The 22,457-nt window shown below is 35.8% G+C and overlaps 1 protein-coding gene and 1 long non-coding RNA gene across 3 annotated transcripts in view; one reads left to right on the forward strand and one right to left on the reverse strand.

The window, feature by feature from the left end:
• Nucleotides 1–22,457, reverse strand: part of LOC127988465 (uncharacterized) — a 41,358-nt gene that overhangs the window by 13,112 nt on the left and 5,789 nt on the right. For both annotated transcript variants that reach the window (XM_052591224.1, XM_052591225.1), the window contains exons 2-6: nucleotides 4,796–5,107; nucleotides 3,143–3,478; nucleotides 2,680–2,823; nucleotides 1,004–1,303; nucleotides 108–425 (exon numbers count right to left, since the gene is read on the reverse strand). In XM_052591224.1, the coding sequence (XP_052447184.1) occupies nucleotides 108–425; nucleotides 1,004–1,303; nucleotides 2,680–2,823; nucleotides 3,143–3,478; nucleotides 4,796–5,107 (1,410 nt within the window). The remainder of the gene's footprint in view (nucleotides 1–107; nucleotides 426–1,003; nucleotides 1,304–2,679; nucleotides 2,824–3,142; nucleotides 3,479–4,795; nucleotides 5,108–22,457) is intronic.
• On the forward strand, nucleotides 16,104–19,820 carry LOC127988545 (uncharacterized). The gene is made up of 3 exons (XR_008161738.1): nucleotides 16,104–17,599; nucleotides 17,699–17,799; nucleotides 19,573–19,820. It is a non-coding gene; the product is annotated as an uncharacterized LOC127988545 (long non-coding RNA).

Below are 22,457 nucleotides of genomic sequence, written 5' to 3' on the forward strand. Positions count from 1 at the left end.
TTGAACATGAGCTGAATTATCTGCAAAAAAACATGATTATGGAGAAAACCTGCCAATGAAGATCTGTGATCATTATTATTATTCTTATTATTACTTGAGCTACTCACCATCGACAGTGACAGTAAATGTCTGTTGAGAAAACTCAGTGTTGGAGAACACCTGTAGCATATAGTGTCCAGCGTCTGTGGTTCTGGTGTTCTTGATGGTCAGAGATCCAGTCGTCTTGTTCAGCTCCAGTCTGTCTCTGAATCTTCTACCAGGAGTATAATCTCTTGGTAAGAACTTATCGATCTCTCCAATAAATTCAGCTATGCTGTACAACTCCTTCTCATCTTCAAACATCCAAAGTATCGTTTCATCTTTGTTTATTTCAATATCAGGTTTTAGAGTGACAGGTTCTCCCTCCGTCACGGTCATCTTCCTCTCTTCATGTGTGAGAACAGTTCATAGAAGGACAGAAACACACAGATGTTATTAGATCAAGTGTGTGTGCATGTGAACATCAGAGCTTGAAATTCATACACACAGATCATGCAGACGCTGTTTTATCAGTTATGCTCTTTATGCTGCTGTGTAAAAAGTTTATGCTGAAAATGTAATTCTGTATAAAACGATTAAATACAGCACTAAGTGGCATAACCCTCTAGTGTTACAAATGATAATTCTACGCACATGAAATGCATCAGAAATCTAGCACAGGTCTTGTGTTCTGTCTCTTCAAAAAAAAAAAACAAAAAAAAAAAAACATTGTAGAAACTATTATGCTGTAATTTTATTTTGGGGGGCTTTTGTCACTTTATCAAAAAATGTGGTTATGTAACACTACAGACCAATGGAGCCAAAGTTTATAATAACCAAAGACAGAAAAAACTGAATATTGAAATGATCTGATGAAATTCTGAAGGAAAGATAAACATTAAGCAGTTTGAGATTAATTTACTTCAGAAAAACTGAATGAATGAGGAAGAATGAGATCATTATTAAACTGACTGGAGTGACTCACCTCCGACAGAAACAATGAATCTTTTGTAGAAGGTTTCTCTTCCTCTTCTGATCTTCAGAGTGTAGAGTCCAGAGTGTTCAGTTCTGGTGTTTGTGATGGTCAATGATCCAGTCGTCTCGCCCTGCTTCAGTCTGTTCTTGAATATCCCATCAGAACAGTCATATGTCTTCATCTCTCTGTTCTCTCCTTTGATTTCAGCAATGAGAATCTCTTCAGCTCCAAACAGCCACTGTATCTCATCTCCTCTCTGTATTTCAGGTTCAGGGTTTAGAGTGATATTATCGAACGGCGGCACTAACCCTGACAGCAGCACACAGAGACACAGACAAGAGCAGATTATTATTGAGTTTGCAGATGAACATGTCAGTATCATTTAAGGACTGAGAGGAAACTTTGTGATACTTCATGTGTGTTTCTAATAATAACTTAAATTTTCCTAATGATCTGTTAACATTTTGAATAATGTTGCATGTGTTAACATGAATTAACTGGTTAATAAAATATTTTCCACAAAAAAATTAGGTTTTAGTCAAAGGAACAAACTTGTTTTAAAACTGTTCTTTCAGGTAAATACTAATATACATATTTTTAATTATCATATAACTAAATATAACATGTTCGTCCAAATTAATGACTAGATTTTGAAGAATCTTCTCGTAGCTCCTTTCCATTTAATGACAGTTTATAATTGGCTTCTTATAATGGCACAAAGTTGCCTCCACAAATGACATTTAAAACACCAGAAATGAGTTAATGTGTTCATGTTCATCTTCTAAACTCATACAACAGCTTTATGTGCAGTGTAAGTGTTTGTCTGTTGAAACTCTTTAATGTGATTGTATTTTAGAGCTTCAGTGAGAGCTCAATATGATCAGTGAATAATTTCTCATATTTCTGTCTGTTCACACACAAACATCACAAGACCTGAGAAGACTCTGAATATAGGAAACAAGTCACATGACACTTTTATGAAAGATGACACTTAATAGTTAAAATAGTTTGACAGACATTATCTACTTTTGAACAGAAAAGAGCTCCATGTTTATCAAAATATCTTAATTGATATTTTAAAGAAGAAATAAAGTCATACGCATTTGCAATGACATAAAGGTGGGTAGATGATGAATTTATATATTTTAGAAAAAACTATTCCTTTATAGGAATAAACAACACTAACTGACCAGACATATATAAACATGACATTTACAGTAGACGTAAAAACACTCTCCCCATATAATTTTCTTGGTTTTGTTTATCGTTTCTGTATTAATAGTCTGTGATGTTTAAATTAACAAAGTGAATGAAGCCACACACAATGATACAAACACAAACATGTCCGAGGTGCTATGAAAGACTCAACAAAAGGACAGCAGGACTATGATTTTAGCTCAGTTTCTGCTAAACTTCAATAGAATAAAACTACATAAACACAAACATCATCAAAAACATCTTAAATTCAGCGTTTTAAACAAACTCGGTTTCAGTAATAAGTATATTAATGTAATTCAGCTCAATACTAGACAATCACACACTTCATTTATTACTGAATCAATTACAAGCAGAACTTGTGGCTAAAGTAGAAATATTGACTGAAAAATCATACTATATATTTAAACTCTACTGAACCACAATAAAGCTCAACGTTTTTCTCTTGCTGTATCAACTGTAATACTTACATGTTTGGTTTGGTAGATTAGTGGTAATGGGGCGACGGTAGAAGTACATCACACCAGCTACAGCTGCAGTCAGCAGCAGAAGAACACCAATAACAATCCCTGCTACAGCACCTCCAGAGAAACCTGGATCTGGAACTGGAACAGCTGAAGAGAGGCAGACATTAGTGTGAATGTGTGTCTGATCTATAACTAACACTACAAACATCAGCACTATATAACCAGAGTGTAAATTTGGTTAGCAGATCTTAATGTTACTGATTGTGATAATTACATATAAACATTTAAACAATGATGAAGATTCAACTAATTAAATGTTAACAATGTCATTATAAGCCCAACAATAATCAGTATTTATTACAGATATATTCAGGTGTCAGTAATGTAAGACAGAGACAGTTTAACCAATAAAATTATTCACAGACATCTGATAAATAATCATTACAATCATTCTTGAGTTACTCACTGACAGTAACAGTGAATCTCTTGTATAAAGTCTGTTTGTTGCTGCTGATCTTCACTTTATATTCTCCAGAGTCTGTGGTTCTGGTGTTTGTGATGATCAGAGATCCAGTCTGATCCAGCTTCAGTCTGTCTCTGAATCTCTCATCAGTTTCATAATATAATGGTGAGCTCTTGGTCTCTATATCAGCTTTAGCTATGAGTTTTCCTTCATCTCCAAACCTCCACACTATCAGCTCATCTCCTTGTATTTGAGGAACATGAAGAGTGACAGGATCTCCTGCTGTCACTGACACACTCTTCAATTCAGCTTCAGTCCCAGCAATAACAGATGGAGACTCTACAAGAAACAGATTCACAGACGGAGACTACATTTGTTAAACATTTTAACTGGAACTAGAATATCAAGTTTTACAGTCAGTTCGTTTATCTTATGGGTACTACATTGGGCATACAGGAGCTATACATTTATTTGTTATGGTATTTAATTTAACTTAAGAATTTTCTATAAATTAATTTATTTTAATGTATATTCTTTATTAAAAATTTATAATTGTGTTGATTGAGTCGGCTCCCTCTATAGGTAAAAGGGGCGCAAATAATCCACAGGAACATAATAAAGCTAATGAAGGAGCACAGACCAGTGAGATTGAAAGCAGCAAGTGGAAACACTCATTGACCTGCTCATACACTTAACAATGCAAACAAACTAATATACTGACTTTATTTTCACACCTTATTTTGCCACATTTGCACGTTTTTTTGTTGCAAGTAAACTTAAGAGGACCATTAACATTCAGTGACTGCATGTGTTGACTGAACATGAGTTAAACAAAGCTCCTTTCTTTCTTCACTGTGGACAAAGGTTTGCCAAAACAAGGCCTATTAATAAAAGTATTTAGTTTGAGATATACAACAGTTATTCACTGACTAATACGATGAGTCATCTTATTTCATGAAACAGCACAGGAACATTTCACTTTTTGAATCAATGCACTTTTCAGTGTTCAACAGTTAGAATAACTATTCCTAATTTTATGCAATAATTGATGCTGCTTTGAATTTTCAATACTACTGATATCTGGCCTCATTTTTCATAGTAATGGGTATTCTGTGTTTGCTTTTCAATTGGTTTTCACTTTTTCTAGATTTTCTTTGTGTTCATCGGCTCCTATGGTTTTGCATCAATTATTTGAGTTGAGTGACCGGTCTCTCATTTCAATTATTGGTTTAGTTGTGGATTTAAGCTCTGTGTTTCTTTCAGTTCTTGGTCAGTTCTCATCATTTTATACCCGTTTGTTCTATGGGCTCTGTGTTTTATAAAAACTTTATACTGCTGCGTTTATAACCTTTACCTCATCCCTGCTTCAACCAGTATGTGAGATTTATGTGTAAAATATAAGTCACTCAATATGAATTTATTTATAAAACTCTAGTATATAAGCAATATCACACTCCACATAATGCATTTGTTCTGAATATCAGTCATGTGATCACATGAGGCCCAATCATAGCTGTGATGATATTCTGTAAGACTGCTGAAAGCTTTCAAAATACATTTGCTGGCTGCACTTAAAATCTCAGTTTAATTCAATTTAATTCATAAAACAAGAAAATACATCAAAATGTCCAATTATTCAAATATGTGTATCCTCACCATAGACAGTAACACTGAACCTCTGATCTGAGGTCCCAGTGTCGTGGTCGACCTGTACCTTATAAAGTCCAGAGTGATTGGTTCTCATGTTTCTGATGGTCAGAAATCCAGTCGTTTTATTCAGCTGCAGTCTGTCTTTGAATTTCTCATCATACGAGATCCCATTTTTAAATCGGGCAATGGTCAAACCTGGCTCTCCAAACCTCCACAGTATCTGAATAATTCCCTGTATTTGAGTGAGATCAGGGTTCAGAGTGACAGAATCTCCCTCCATCACTGACTTCACTTCCTCTGTTTCAGCATAAAACACTCCTGCAGAACAAACAGAAACACTTTCTCAGAGATTGAACTCATCCAACCCTGCTCCTAACCTAAATGAACAGAATTATAGTAGAGAGCTGTCGTATAGTAGAATCTTTCATATCACCTCACACGTGTTTGTGTTTTTATCATTATGTGTGGCTTCATTCACCTTGTTTATTTAAACATCATATGTTATTAATACAGAATGAGATCAGTCTTGTCTTATAAACACAATTAGACTTATTTCAAGGCCCCTATTATGCTCATTTACAGGTTCATACTTTTGTTTATTGGGTCCACAAGAATAGGTTTACATGATATATGTAAAAAAAAACTGTTTGCTGTTTGCATGCACAAACATCTATATTTCACACTGAAGGAAAGGAAAGTTAAAATAAAAAAGTCAACTTGATGGCCTTTAAGGTTTAAATAAAGGAAGTAAAGAAACAACATTCTCTGTTAATGGTTCTAGAATCTAAGAATGTGTTACTTTTTCATTCATTAATTTAGCAGATGTTTTTATACAGAAAAGTGAGAAATACAACAAACTTCTTAAGAGGCAGTGACACGAGACAAATCTTAAGTGTACTGACTGGACATTCATTTTTGACATGTTCTTGCATGCTGCATTAACTTCTACAATGAAACTAATGCATTTTATTAAAGGATTAGTTCACGTTCAGAATAAAAATGTCCTGATAATTTACTCTTAATTATCTTGTGATTTACTTATGTCCTTATTTAAGATGTTCATGTCAAAGAAATTTAGCTTTTTGAAGAAAAAATTAAGGGCTCTACATGATCCCAGCTGAGGAATAAGGGTGATGATTGGTTCTTTTCTAAAAAAATAAAATAAAAAAAAATAAAAAATAATAAAAAAGAAAGACTTTTTACCCACAAATGTTGGTCTTACACTAGCTCTGTGATGCATATGCGCGACTTAAGGTTAGCTCTTTGTCTGTGTTCAAAAAGTTAGTGTAGGCCTAATGCAAAAATCTCATTTTCCACTTCAACCTCTAAATCGTCTGACATTGTTGTTTCAATTTTTTTTGTAAAGGGTGTAAGACTTTCTTTGCGTGTTTGCTTTGTAAACACTGGGTCATTACTTCTGCCTATATCACACATGCGTGATTCCATAATGCATGAGGTCGAGCAAGTGCAAGATGGGTGATATTTTATTATTATTTTTTTTAGAAAATGACTGATCATTTTGCTAGATAAGTCTCCCTTATTCCTCGACTGGGATCATGTAGAGCCCCACTGAAGCTGCACTGAAACTGCAACTTGGACCTTCAGCCCGTTGGACACCACTGAAGTCTAATATAAGGAGAAAAGCCCTGGAATGTTTTCCTCAACAAAAAAAAATTAATTTCTTTTTAACTGAAGACAGACAGACATAAACATCTTGGTTGACATGGGGGTGAGTATAATATCAGGAAATCTTTATCCTGGAAGTGAAATAATCCTTAAACTAATCGTAATCCCTGTATCGGTATAGGAATTGCCTCATAGTGTGTTTTTATTTTATTTTTATATTACACGTGTTGGAGCACAAATATAGACATACATAGTGTCTTTTGAAAGCTTATAATCTAAACTTTCTGACTACATGCATACATTTTGCATTTATGTTATAAAGATAATAAGGTCTGAATTCGACCCCTTCCCACAAACCAGCCACCCCTGTGAAGATCAACGTAATATTCAAAATGCTCAGACACACATAGATGAGTCAAATATCACACGAAAAATCGTACTAAAAAAAAAAAATTAGTTAATTTCTTTGAACTAACACATTATAGAGAATTATGATCAAAGCATCCGATAATGGAAATTACTTCTGTAAACACACATCTACATCACATTCCTGCTCTAAAGGTGGCCACAAACACAAACTAGGGAAGTCGTGGCCTAATGGTTAGAGTTTTTTGGACCAAAATGTATTTTCTATGCTTCAAAAATTCTAACTGACCCTCTGATGTCACATGGACTACTTTGATGATGTTTTATTACCTTTCTGTACATGGACAGTAGACCGTACACACAGCTTCAATGGAGGGACTGAGAGCTCTCGGACTAAATCTAAAATATCTTAAACTGACCTCCATGAAGTTGGCACCCCATAAAAAGAAATAATCTCCAAAACGAAATAGTGATGTCACACGGTCAAAAAAATAATGTTTAATATCTCAAAACACCAAACCAGCACAAACGTTCGTTTCTGTGGCACAAATCAGCACAAATGTAGCACAAACGAATGGCATAGTTTTGGTGATTATTTCTTTTCATGGGGTGCCAACTTCACGGAGGTCTTAAACTGTGTTCCGAAGATGAACAGAGGTCTTACGGGTTTGGAACGACATGAGGGTGAATCATTAAAGACATAATTTAAATATTTGGATGAACTAACCCTTTAAATCTACATCAGTTACGAAAGCTTCCAGATAAGTGGATTCTCTGCAGCTATCTCACCTCCACTCTGTTGCTATGACTCCATGGTTTGCAGGGATGCAGCTGATTTCATGCACAAGGTAAGCGGTCCATGAAGTGCTCGCCCACTCTGAAAAATGTGCTGTTGCTGCCAGGGGCCACATGTATAAAGCCACTCAGAGTACAATTTTAAGTGTCTTAAGTGTGTCAAAATTCTAAGAATTACATAATTTTACTCTTATTCCTAGACTTAGACAAGATTAAGAGTGATTCATATAGGCTCCTAAGTGTTATTTTGAATGTTCGCTGGTTCCCGCCTCCTTCTTCCTGCCTTTTTCCTGAGTTTTTGAGAGTGCCTGAACTCTGGCTAGACTGAATGAAAATGTTCTTTGATAATCTTTACTCTCTGTAAAATGAAAGTGTTAAAATAAGTAACTTACATATTGTTATTAAAATTTACATTAAATGCAAAATCAGTTGTATTAAAAATATTTTAAGGCATTACACCCATATATGGCACTTAAGTAAAAAGTCAGGTTTTTATGTGTAGTTAATAGATTACACTACTTTGCCCATCACCATTTATTGATGAAATAACCGATAAAGGTGCAAAACGCGTTTACTTACACATATTTGAGAATCAAGATATTTTCTGATATATTAAGCATGTTTGGAATTGTTGTGAATAAAAATGAAAAATGAACAAAACAAAAGCCTATAACAGTTATACTTTGCTATCATAGCTGCTTTGTCACATGACAACCCCCCCCCCCCGTGCTCCTTTAAAAATCATGAATGCATGACACCCCTGCATCAGAGGGATTGTCAGGCACGTTTCAAAACTGAATAACTTAAGGATTAGTTGTTGGAGCCATCGATGAAACTCAGTTTCACATCATTGCTACGAGGACACATACCAATAGAAAAGGATTTATAAAGTATCAATTATCATTTGTATCATTGTATCAAAAATTATCATTTTTTTTTTAAAAATTAACTGAAATATTAAAGTGTCTTAAATGATTTTATTATAGTTACAGCAAATGATTAGTGTTGTGCTTCAGTGACCTTACATGAGCAGGCTCACTATTGGCTGTTTCAGAGGTCAAGGGTGGCCATTGTAGTCCTTAGTTCACAATAGGGCTGTACGATTTGGGGAAAATATCTAAGTGTGTGGTTTTTTTTTTTTTTGGACAGATATTGCGATTTTCAGCAGGGAATATTATAATGGTATTACTATTATTAAAGGAATTTACTTAATTACTGAATATCGAAGGAAAGATCAGTTTATTTTGCGTTAATGAACTGTATTATTTGAGTCAATTTAAAGTGTTAGATAGGATGATTTATTATTGGAATCCTTTAGGATTTTTTGACAATTATTACTATACTATAAATGTTAACTGAGCCAGTGCATTTGACACGTATGTTTGGGTCCGGTGAATGAAAATTGAACTCATGGTGTGTACACACAGCTACATAATGTCTTTTTCCCTTACCAATTATTTAAATGTACAAATTACTTATGTCTCGAAAATGTTTGTTTGTATTACATTGATTTTTTTTTTTTTAATTAAATATTTACCTTGTGAGACATGGGCTGCGATTTATTTAAATATCCATTGTCAAAAAATCCTAAAGGATTCCAATAAGAAAACTGTACAGGATTCTAATTGGAATCATTTCTATCATATTTTGGAACCGTTTCTATAGGATTCTGATAGGAATAGTCTTACAGGATAAGACATAAATATCCTGTAGGATCATTCCTATAGGATTTTAATGGGATCCAGTTGGGTGACTGGGATTTAAAAAAATGTATATATTCTAAAAGGTACACTTTTCCATTGTATTTGTTTTATGAACAAATAGTACTTGCAGTTTGCTTAAAGGGTAACTAAACCCCTGGTCAGAGCCTGACTCCACCCACTGGCAATATTTGAAAAATGCTGAAAAGTGGGCAGAGCACAAAGGAGATAGAGGGGACGAACCGAAGGCGGGGCTAAACGGGTGGGGCGTCAACCTGAGACCTGCAGTGACGGATTGTTTTACAGCTGCTATTAGAGTAGCTAAAATGGAGAGTGACTGTAGTGACACAAGTAGCTTTGCAACAGAGCGTTCATTTGAAGTAGAGGAATTGTCGAGGTGTCTGTGGACACAGGGCCAGGGCCTGAGCCACTTTGGCTCAAACTGTGGTCTTAACTCCCGCATCATGAACGGCACTGCGTCGCTTTTCAGTGCAAGCTGTGTGGAGAAGCCCATTTCCACCTCCATTGCATTGGAGAAGCAATCCCGCGTAAAGTGCAGTTTGCACACTCCAGCTCTAGACGGGATGTGTATGCAGCCACTGGCGCCTAATTTTCAAGTCTGCTGGAAAATTATGCAGTCCAGCAGTGCTGTTGCAACCAGCAACACTACACCTACGTGCCATCCTGACCACTGTACTAAATACAGATTAATGCTAACTTGAAGCTATCCTAATTGGTGCAATACTATGCTACTAATTAACTATGCTTCTAAAAATACTAACTACACTAACAACTATGCTAATTAACTAAATAGGCTACACGAAATAATCTAAATAACTATATAAATGCTATGCTAAATAGATGCTATAATACTCTATCCTAGTCGTTTTCAATACTCGCAATTCCAACTCCTGACTCACTACAGTGATTTTGACGGAACAAGATGGTTTTATACTGCCAAGGGCGTGGTAGCTCGTACCAAGGGGCGTGGTGAGCTGGAAACTCCTTACGTCACTTGCCACCCAAACATCCAATAAGAAAAATCAACTGCAGTAGCCACCGTTCAACCTGAAGAGGGCAGCACTCAGATGTTTTTACACCATATACTGTAGAATTAAAACACTTTATACTCAAATGTCAAAAAAGTTACTTGAATCAATGAACAGCACTAATAAAGCCCCATTTTTACAGATCATTAACTAAAAAAAGTTGGTTTAGGGTTTAGTTACTCTTTAAGCTCACCCTGATGTAGACATTGTTCATTGTATGTTGCACAACCTTCAGTAACATTGTAAAAAACATGAGAGGTGATTTGTGCAGCACACAGCATTAGGGCAAAAATTTCTAAGGCACTGATAATGGATTGATCAAACACACACACACACACACACAGTATGTAGCACTTGTGTCCTCCAATGTAAATATCAACTGGACCAGCTCGTGACTCGAAAGGAGTGAGGAGGAACATATAAAGCGTATGTAGGAGAGCAGAAGTTGAATATAAACATAACACTTTACTAACAATAATAATAAAACCAAATACAATCACATCACAGAACAATAAAACATCAAACAATATGTAGAATTTGATATTGTAACTCAGTTTAAATTCCCTTTGAGGTGTATAATACTGTTCATAAATGTAATAAAGTTCAGTTTGTGTGTAATGTAATATATATATATATATATATATATATATATATATATATATATATATTATCAAATATATTCCAAAGCAATCACTAATGCTCTATCAATTCAACAAATGCACGATTACTTCCTGGTTTTAGATAAGCCAGCTCTGTCATTTCCAGTCAATTGTACTGTGCTTTAAGGGGAGAGCCCTTTGCTCAGTTTCTCTTCAAAATCCATTCACAATTTGAAGAAAATGTTGAATGAATGACAAACTAAATATTAAAACTAAATGTTAAATATTACGCAGGTAAATCTGCTAAATTGTCTTGCTACGATTGACAGTAATAACGTAAGACAAACAAATGTCAAAATAGAGCGGTCCATTAAAGCCCCTTTCACACTGCACATCGGACCCGGCAAATTGCCGGAACATTGCCGGGTCGCCTTCAAAAGTTGCCCGATCTTCTCTTATAACTTGTGACAAGCATTCCGCACATGCAGCTGACATATACATAGTTATATAACTTTTAAATAAACAAACAAACAAAAAAACTATTCAGTTATGAAGTGTTTTGTGTGTGTGTTGACAAATCTTTTGTGATGTCCTTACAACCAGGATTCCCACACAACATGTCCACTAAAATCCGATTCATGACCTAATGACTCCTTTGAGCCGATTCATTATAATTAATGGTTAAAGGGGTCATATGCCCTAATGCTACATGCACTCTTACAAGTTGTTTGAACTGAAATGTGTGTTGGCAGTGTGTGTACACAACCACCCTAAAATGATAAAAATCCACCAAGTTTTTTTGGCATCTCGTTTAATGTTTTCCCCTTTCTCAAATCGAGCCGTCTGACCTTGTGACGTCACACGGTCGGAGGCCCCTCCCATGATTGTTTGATTGACAGCAGCGCTTCAGCACAGACTGGACTTGTGTCTTACCTCAGACCCGTCCTGAGTGAGCCATCGTCAGTCAGAGATGCAGACAAGCATGACTCCTAAGCAGTGTTGGGTAAGTTACCCAAAAAAAGTAATCCACTACAAATTACTAATTACTGCTCTAAAATTGTAATTTGATTAAATTACTGATTACTGCATGTAAAAAGTAATCAGATTACTAATTACTTTACTTTCAAGTTACTTTGAAAACCTATTAAACCTACAAGGAAAAAAACTACAAACAAAGTGAAACTCAGTTCTTTCCATAATTTAATATTGACTGAAAAATATTACAGAAATATGAAAACAGCAACTTGAATTAAATATCCAATGCATTTCTATAACTTAACATTCTTAACATAAACTTGCCTAACAATGGAAACTGTAGTCTTTTTAAATGTATATACATAGACCTATGTCTTAACTACATGGGCTGTCATTCCAAGGAAGCTTCTATTATTACAAGTCCAGATGTCTGCGGTTGTGGAGACATATATTCCAAACGCTCGAATGTTTTTTTTAAGTTCATACTCCATAGGGCTGTCACTTTTCGTTCGAAAATCGATTGCACAATCGATCGGACCAACCAAAAAAAGTTTCCAAAATGAAAATAGGGAATCGATTTTGACCAAACTATTAATTTTAAAATAATTAAACAATTAAAAAAATATAGATGTAAAAAAAAACTTGTGTTGGGGCTTACTTTATATCATCTAAACGCGGGCTCAGGCTTGTGCTCCGGTTTGTGAGGTAGGCTAAATGAGTCATGTGATGTGTTTCGAGTAGCGCGAGAAACACGGTGAAATGGATGCTGAGTAGGTTCAACGGAGGCTTGCCTCCGGCGAAAATACGTTTTGGTTGCACCAGCAGCTAAAGCAAAGTTCTGAGGTGTGGAAAAGTTTTGACCGTGTTTATAATAAGAATAATGAGTGAATAATCACCATCAGTGAGCGCAGGAACACATTGAAGACATCTATAGTGGATTCATTCATTTTCCTCCACATAAACATGTAGACCTAGCCTAATCTCTGTGAGTAAAGGTTTTTCAAATGATAACTATATATTCATTAAGGCTTAAATGCATAATGTGGACAGAGTATTTACGCTAATGTTGGCATTATTCTTTCATTAAATGTCATCTGATATGTGGAGTAGCAAATCCGGCGGAGCCTTTATCTCAATTTCGTTATTGCCAAATACCATATCTTAATTTAATCTGCTAAAAAAGATCGTTTTTATTGGTGCGTTGGTTTATTTATAGGCTAAATGAGTCTATGTCTATTTAGAGTGCCGAGATACGATGTTACAGAGGACTTATTTTATTTCTTTATTCCAACTTCCAAGTGGCCTAGTCTACGTTAGCTATGAATAAATTATGTTAAAACATTTATAAATGACTCATTGTTGACAAAAGGCAAAAGAGCTGTGCGTGTATGCGCACATCTGAATGTCGGGCTGCGCTGCACACGGGTTCGGGCTTTAAAAGGCTGTCAATCAAAATGTATTCTCGTAACAGCTCTCTATCCGCATAGCATTTATCTAGATACCTTGCAAATTTCTTTCGGTCCTGCAAGGGTACAGAGCTGTCCGTCACGGGTATCATCGTAAGCAAGTCTCTAAATGACTGCGATTCCACAGTCGACAAGGGCAGCATTTCCTCCACCACACACGCTGCTACAGCTCTTCACCTGTCCAGAAGTTACCTTCCCTCCCGATCTTAAACAAAAATCTCCGTCCATTTTAACAGCACGAGTTCTCCAGTAGGAATTCATTAAAGCGAATGCTCAATAAGCCGCCCCAAAACGTGATTCGAAATGCATTTTTATTTATTTACTTTAATATTTTTTTCTTACTAATAGCTACATTTGTAACGCAAGTAACTTAATTTTATCGACATCAGTAACTGTAATCAAATTACATTTATTTTAAATGTAATGAGTTACATTACTGCGTTATCACGAAAAGTAATTAGAATACAGTAACGCGTTACTTTGTAACGCGTTATACCCAACTCTGCTCCTAAGTGATTGAGGTGTTTTGTTGTTGGATGTAATAATGAACATAGTAGTAGTTATTTACTCCAGAAATTTGAGCGACTGAAATCGCAGAGGATTAACTTACGTTTGAAGAAATAAAAGAAATGCGCCCTTGATCTACTGAAATGAGTTTATGTTCGCGCGAATCATTCATGATCCAGCCTCACCTACAGAAACGGGGAGTATATGTATTTTAATGAATCATTGCAAATCGCCTTTCCTAATAATGTGCTAATAGGGCTTGGGCGCTGCTTTGCATTCTGCATTCTGGGGCGTGGCGGCCATGTTGATGGCTTCGCGAATGTAAACATACATCAAGTCGAACGAGAAGAAGCAGAGTTGGGAGAAAGAAAAAAGATGTTAAAATCACGAAAAGGTTGTGGGATTTACAGGGATACGCTAAATAGGGATGCCAGTGACCGGTATGTGCACAAAATCTGCACTATTAATGGTTTGGATCCATATGAAATACCCAACAAAGAGTGGAGCACCGATGGCGACCTGCTGCCGCACTTTTGCATTACAGATATCTTCGGCTACCTTGTTTGTTTTGTGAGCGCCTACACTTCAGAATAGTTCCGAAGCTACAAGTCAAGTCATGTACAGTTCACAAATGGATGGGTTCAGGATCTGCAGATCATAAAGCCGACAAACAGTGGGAATAAAGTAATCTGGACAAAGGTAAACTGCGCTCCACCTAGCTGCTAGTTTAGTAATCGTTAGTGCTAACAACCATTCACACATGTACTTTTAACTGTTTCAAATCTGTAGTTAGTAGCTGTCAACCCACCCGTTTTTTCCAGGGTTCTCGCGTATTTGAGCTCTTTTCCCGCTGTCTTCCCGTTTTAGTATTTTCCTGTAAAATATCCCGTTAGCCCTTCCATCGGACCTGTCAGTCTCTGTACTGTTGTCCTGTTGCTACCCCTTGCCCTTCCAGCGAAAACAGATGTTTTCAAAGCATCGTTTTGCTTACTTGAAAACAACCTTAGCGTGATGTTGTGTTTTTTAAGATAGCGTGGTTGTTGTGAGAGCACGATTTCACGCCAATTTGTAAGCAAAGTCAAGTTAGACTTAGCTTCAGCTACTTGCTTAGTTAATGCAGCAGTTTTGTATGAATTTTTGCTGTCAGCAGAGAGATAGCAACAGAAAGTTTCCCTTATTTTCAATGTTCAATGTTGACTTAAGCTATATAAATTAATATTCAGATTTTATACTTTACTTGGTCTCCATGGTCGCGCCTCTAAGCAGGAAAGCGGTGGAAAGTTAATCCATTGGGAAAAAAAATCCCCATGGCGATTATGTGTTGCGCTATTACACCCCACAATACAGCAACCATTTACCATGGTTGAAATAGATTTTTAAGTAATCAAATTAACACGGCTGAGAGGGTGTATGTCTACACTGCGCAGTAGTCCAAGTAGCAGTAAAGGAGGTCATCAACATGGCGGCCACGCCAGGTAATGAAGTCATGACACTCAAGCCCTATTAGCAAGTTTCACTATGAATGTGGCTAAAGTAAACAGTCTCTCAGAGAGGAGATGGAAGAGAGGGGCAGAGTCAGCAGGGTTCATTAGCATTAAAGGAGAAACAAACCAGCATGTTTTGAAAAGAGCTGTTTTTGACAGGGTAAAACGTGTTTTTTACACTAACATTGAGAAATTTTAAACAAACTATGTTACAGACTTTTCATTAAGACCCTAAAGAATCGTATCAACTTGTGGAAAATGGGCATTATCTGACCCATTTAAAGCAAGTGGTCTGCCTGTCAGTCGGTGTATAGCAAATCATTACTTCTTAGAAGAACATACACATCTGAAATGAGAAAGTAAGTGTGCTTACCCCATTAGCAATATTGTTTAGTAAAATTTAGCCTTAATAATCCACATGTATAGGCCTATGACAATGTGTAGTAAATTACCTATAAAATCATTTAATTTAAAGTTAGACTGGAGTGAGATTAAACTAGATCCAAGCACAAAGAAAGCTGTTGCTAGCTAGCTGCTAATTTTATATGGTAAAAAATTACACTATTACACCTTTTAATGTTTAACATTTTTAATTGATATGATTATACTAAAATAATTATCAGGTCTATCAAAAAAGGATTTTCTAATCTATGAAAGCCAGTCACGGAAAAATCACAGCTTTTTTTTTTTTTTTTTTTGCAAAGAGGGCAAGAAAGGATGACAGTGATCGTTTTTTCATGAATAAATACACTGTAAAAAATTATTTAGCAGTTTAGTTGTTTCAATGAATTTTTTTATGTTGACACAACTTGCAGTTACTGAATTTGTTCATTCAACTAAAAATTTTAAGTTTTCAGTGTCTCAACTAGTTTGAAAGTTGACTGAACTAGGTTATTTGTCCTCATAACTAAAAAAAATTTGTTGACTCAATTCAATAGCAATATCACGTTCACAACATCACTTATCGCGAGATCTCGTCATTCTCGTGAAGGCTGTTGAAGAGAGAAGAAGGCCGTCAGACATTCTAGTCAGTTTCTCCTCAAAGTTTGGACTTTTTACTAGAATACAACTTTGGTAAGTAAAATATTCGTATTCATTGGCTTAATGTGTAAAATTACATTTGTTGTCTCAGAAGAGTAAGTATGGTTTAAAGAGTCTTACATTCTGTATATAAGTTACTGTATGTAAATGTTCGTTTCGCGGCACCCTGAAGCCTCAAAATACAGGCGGTTCCACAGTATTTTCCTTATAAATATTAAAACAGATATTCCCCCATGCGGGACAGCGGAGCTGAACTTATGTGGAGAACAATAAAAATACAGTCTGTATGTATTATTTGAGCCCAGAGCTGCGTTAGAGACCGTTCAAAAAGAGCGCGAGAGCTCATCGGATCACTGTATGGATTAAGAACGGCGGGAATAAAAAAAAAGGAACTGCTCTTAACCTGACAGCGTAAGACATCCGTCAGAATATTCAACGATGAAAAATTAGGAGATAAAAAGAAGATTACTACTCGAACTGTGTCTTTTCTGTATGTTATAAGGGCAACGAATGAGCAGCACAGATGAGCACCTCCCTCAGAGTTCTTCCGGAGCGCGTAACTTAACGTTACATTTGATATCGCTGACATAAGCCTAGTTCTGATGATTTTTTTACAGTCTACAGTTCAGATGAAGTTCTGAAGGTAGCGTTACAAACTCTTCTTTCAGTTTTCTGAAGTAACGTTAGTCATTCAAGTGCCTCACTAGAACCTAGTGTAATGCTGCGTGAATATCTGTTTTTATATAGTCTATGGTGAATATACGGTCATAAGTAAATTGCATGCGTTCAAATCTATATATTTTAGAATAAAAGTAATAATAGCATATATCTTGTATAAATAGAGATACAATAACGATCGACACAAATGTGTTAAATGTCCTTTTATTGTGTTATAATTATGTGTTGTGTCATTTAAAAGCATCGTCTGGATGGTAAAGTTTGTCTTTGGCATTTAATACAAACTTGTCAATGCATTTGACTTTCTCTGTAAAGATTTATTTATATGTATGTTTATTATTTTACAGTGTTTTAACATGTTTTTGTATTTTTCATGTTTATGATATTTTGGGATGACTGAAGATTCAGAGCAGAATTCAATAATCCTGTGAATGGACCACAGCGAGTCCTTTTGTAGTTATCCATCAAAATGATAAGCAGACATAATGGAAATGACATTTACATTGTAGAGCTTGGACAAAGTTGTAAGTAAATTTATTTATTTATAAATGCACATCTATTGGAGTCTATATGCTTTACGATTGTAAGGCCCTGTTTAATGCATCCCTTTGTTTTTATTAAAGCACACAGGCTCTGCGCAGGAATTCATCAAGGACATGACTGCTGGGATCACACTTGTGGATGACCAAACTGAGCACCATCAGTCTGCAGTGATGTGATCCAGGTAAAAGAAGAAGAAGAAATCTGGGTGATCTGGGGTTGTAACACGTTGTGGGGTTGTGAACTGTGTTAGACGGTCTGGGACTGGGACTAACCGAAATAAATTAATTCAGGTTTAAAATAACTTGAGGTTTAGTAAATGACAATTTTCTTTCTTTTTCTTTTTTGAGTGAACCCTTTACGAAAATGTAGATATTTGCATTGGAAAACAGCTTCAAATTTTAGAGAACATAATTTGACATTATTTTCCCTTCAGTTTTATTCCGTGAATTTTCTATAATTGGTATTTAAAATGTCTTTATAAAGTGTTGAATTTATTTTCATAAAACCACCAGAAACCCTGTTTTTGGACATAGCCATTCTTTATTATTTTGCTGAATACTGTTTTGAATCCTGAAACATGTTCAGTGCTAGCATATTGGCCATTAGCAACTTTGCTTAAAGGGTTAGTTCACCAAAAAATTTAAATTAGGCCATGTTTTACTCATTCTCAAGGCACCCTATGTGTATATGATTTTCTTCTTTCAGACGTATGTTGAATTAAAAATTGTCCTGGCTCTTCCAGGTTATTTAATGGCAGTAGACAGGTGTGTTTTTTTCTCAGCAGTCTAAAAAATAGTCAAATAAAATGCACCCATCCATCAATAAAACGTGTCTCACATGGCTCTGGGGATGAATAAAGGCTTCCTGTAGCAAATCGATGCGCTTTTTGTAAGAAAAATATCCATATTTAAAAAGTTGTAAACACTTTTTTTTCTCTTCCACTGACTATCATACGTGCAAGCCTAATTTTGTGATTTTACTTCGTGATTGGCATATTGTTGTCTCTCCTCCACTCTTCCGTGTTCGTCACTTATCATCGGTGCATGCATGACCCATATGTCCTATTTTCATCCACCCGGAATGGCTCTCACGAAAGTGAGAGAAAAGGGTTTAAATATGCTTTGAATATCATTTTAAATATGTATTTTTTTTTTACAAAAACACATGGATTCGCTACAGGAGGCCCTTATTCACCTCTCAGAGCCATGTGAGGTACTTTTTATTATGAATTGATGCACATTATTTGACTACTTTTGGACTGTTGAGAAAAACACCCACCAATTGCTAAAAAATATATTTTTTTATATAATCCGACTTGATTTGTCTGAAAGAAGAAAGTCATACACACTTACGATGCTATGAGGGTGAGTAAAACATAGATGGGTTAACCAACCCTTTAAGGGTCATGCTTTACTCTGAACATGCAGTCCAACAGACTATTATTTAAAAGGAATACTATATTTTCTGATCATTGTATAAATGGTGTGACAGATTAGACACTTAGAATTGGATTAAGAAAAAAAAACCTGAATGTTGTACTGGTTTGTCACATTTTATGTCATTCAGAAATCATGTAGAATACCAGTGAAGAAAATAATTTCCCCCCATTTTTAGCATAGTTGGTTCTGGGGGTGTATTTTACACTTATCTTCCCATGGGATTTTAAACTCTTTGTGTTCAGCAGAACAAAGAAATTTGTACAGGCTTTTAACAGTTTAATACAGGAAGTTATTTTGAATGTTTCTAAACGAAACCGTTGAGGAGCACCATTTACTTTTGACTTTCATTTTTGGTTAAATTTTTCAAAATATCTTCCACTTGAAGGTGAATTACAATTTGCATTTATTGGTAGCTGTGCTTTTAATAAAACACACAACTTTAATAGTGTATGTACATATGTGTGTTCATTTGTTATAAATGTATTAAGTAATGTAATATTTTTTTCTTATCCCAGCCATCCAGTGACATTAAGGATGTTGAGAAAGAAATTGAAGAGGGAATTCTGATTGTAACTGAGGAGCAGCAATGTGATGTGCTTCCCAAGGAATAACCAACTTTGGTCTCATTTGGACATCCTGTCATCACTGACATCTCCCATGTCCCCAAGGCATTTGGACTCCTAATGGGTCTGTATGCAGTGAACATCCACTACCTCCAGCACATTAAATACACCATTCAGGCTCTGCAAAAACTTGTGAAGACCAGCTGCTCTCTCCACCCTCAACACCACAAATAAGGTGTCCTTGAGCAAGGCACAACTTCTCCCCGGGTGCTGCAGCATAAATGGATGCCCACTGCTCTGGGTGTGTGTTCACGGTGTGTGTTCACTGCTGTGTGTGTGCACTTTGGGTTAAATGAAGAGCACAAATGTATGTCATGTCACTTTCACTTTTCAGTGTTCATGATGTGTCCATCGGCTCCACAGCACTCTTTTTAGAATGTACATTAAAGTTTATCATGTCATGACTTGGAATATGCATGTTCTCATGTAAACAAATGTTGTTTCACCTCTCATTTTCTTAAACAGTATGTACACATTTTCAGTATGTAGCATTATGATGGGGGACGAGTTTGGAAATTTTCAAGATCCTTCTGATGTTAACACTTCTGTCTGGTCATGTGCTATGAAATTTAGAATCTGACTGTTTAGATCTTTGTGCTTCCATGTGCATTCATTCCATTTATATCTTATTATACAGAAGTACAGTACACTATTTTTTTTTTAACTAAATGTGATATTATATTACATATATCTTGGTTTCTCATTTTGACCATGACTTGCATTATGGTGGGGGGAGTGCATGTGAACTTGTGCAGGGTTAATATGCAGAGTTCAACCTTCTGATTTTCATATTGAGTTATGAAATTAAAAACAATCCCTGTGATTTTGATCTGATGAATTGAATTGCAACTATTTGTTTCTCAATCCCATGCCAATGTTATTTATTATACATCACACTTTCAAGTGTCGGTTCAGATCTTTAGACGTGTGTTTGTATTTTGCATTTTTTGTTTTGTTTATCAATTATCAGTTGATGTGTTGACAGCAAATTGCTTGTTCAATTTAAATGTGAATGAAAGTGTTGTCTCTATCATTAAATAAATTACATAAAAAAAGTGTTTTGTCATCTTTATTTAAACATTTAAGGCAGTGGGCTAAAATTTGTTTATGATTATTGATAGAAGTAAAAAAAAAAATCCCTGTTGACACAACATGATTTAGTTGACTGGACTAGAAAATAATAGTCAAGTCAACTTAAAGAAATTTGTTACCTGGACTAACTCCACTCTAATTTGAAGTTGTTTCAACAAGATTTTTTTTGTCAAGATAACAAAAAATTTTTAGGCAGCGGGGTAACAAAATATTTTTAGTTGACTCAACAAATTCTTTTTTACAGTGTAGCAGAGTATGTGAGTGGAGTGGAGTGGCAACAATTTCCCCTCCGCGCTCAGAGCATTTAATAATCACTCCGCTCCAGCTCCGCTCCAGGTTCACAATTTCCCACTCCCGCTCCACTCCACGCTCTGTGATACCAGAAACACCACTCCGCCTTCGCTCCGTGGCTAAAGTATTTCAGTATGTTTGAAATGTTATGTTCATAACGTAGCCTATATAAATAAAAAATAACAGGAGAGTTTCAAAATGGCTTAGGCTATAGTGTGCCTAAGCAGTAGTATACTTTTTTTTCCTACCGCATGCCAAACTAATAACATGGATGTCAGCATTAATGTAATTACTGTATTCTGCTGTGCAAATTTTGTTTGTGATGAAAATAACAGTAAATTTTTATTTTATCTACAGATCAATGCATTTCTTACAGATTTATGCTCATTCAAAATCAGATACAGATGAAGTGGCACTGTAAGATTACATTTCTTTGAATGCATTTCTGCGAAAGCGATTGCGTGTGAATGTGCTGTAACTGTTTAAATCATGCTTCGACCCGAAAATATTCAGTAAAAGGAAAAGACAAACTCCTTAACTTCCCGCTCGGCTATTGTCGTCATTGTAACCTTCTGATTTGAGAGAACCATCTGTATCAAGCTATAGTTAAATATGTTTAACATGAATACTTGCTAAATATGCAGTTATATTACGGGCCATTGGCATGAATTGTACTCGTGATGGAGCGGTGGTGGAGCGCTCTTGGAGCGAGTGAAAACCACAACGCTCCGACTTTTATAAAATCCGCTCCTCGCTCCTGTCAAAATCACACCCCTCCACTCCACGCTCCGCTCCCACTCCGCTCCGCTCACATACTCTGCAGTGTAGGATTAAAAAAAAACTGTTTCTTTGTATTTATTTTAAATGTAACATTTTATTGTCAATATTGGGCTTGCGGATCATGTGGGTATAGGGTACTCTTTGCTGTGTGTGGATGAGCACGTCGGTCAGCCACCACCGAAGACCCAGGAAAAACCCTGTATTGGTATAATAATTTGAGAGTCACTGGCCTATAAACAGTTACTATTGTGTTTAGTTGTCAGCATTTTAATGTAGTTAAGTGTCTAATCACAGGGATTACCAGGCTTGGCATAAAAAATTATTCGTTGTTAAATAACATAAAACTGTATGTTTCCATCATCTATCATTATTGTTATGCTGTTATTATTTATCATGTTGCATTTTTTTTTCAATTTCTGACAAGAACTAGGCAGGAGCACTGATCTATATATATAACTGGATCGCTCATCGCGTTCTAAACTGCCAACAGGCAGTGAAGCCACCGGAAGTGTTCGATCCGCCATTTTACTAATCCCTACCAGCAGAGAGCACCATTGAGTTACATTCAAACTGCTGTCCTAAAATAACTCTATTAGAAGCTGATCAGTCAAACG

The sequence above is a fragment of the Carassius gibelio genome, chromosome B22 (genome assembly GCF_023724105.1).
Source record: "Carassius gibelio isolate Cgi1373 ecotype wild population from Czech Republic chromosome B22, carGib1.2-hapl.c, whole genome shotgun sequence".
NCBI classification, from domain to species: Eukaryota; Metazoa; Chordata; class Actinopteri; order Cypriniformes; family Cyprinidae; genus Carassius; species Carassius gibelio.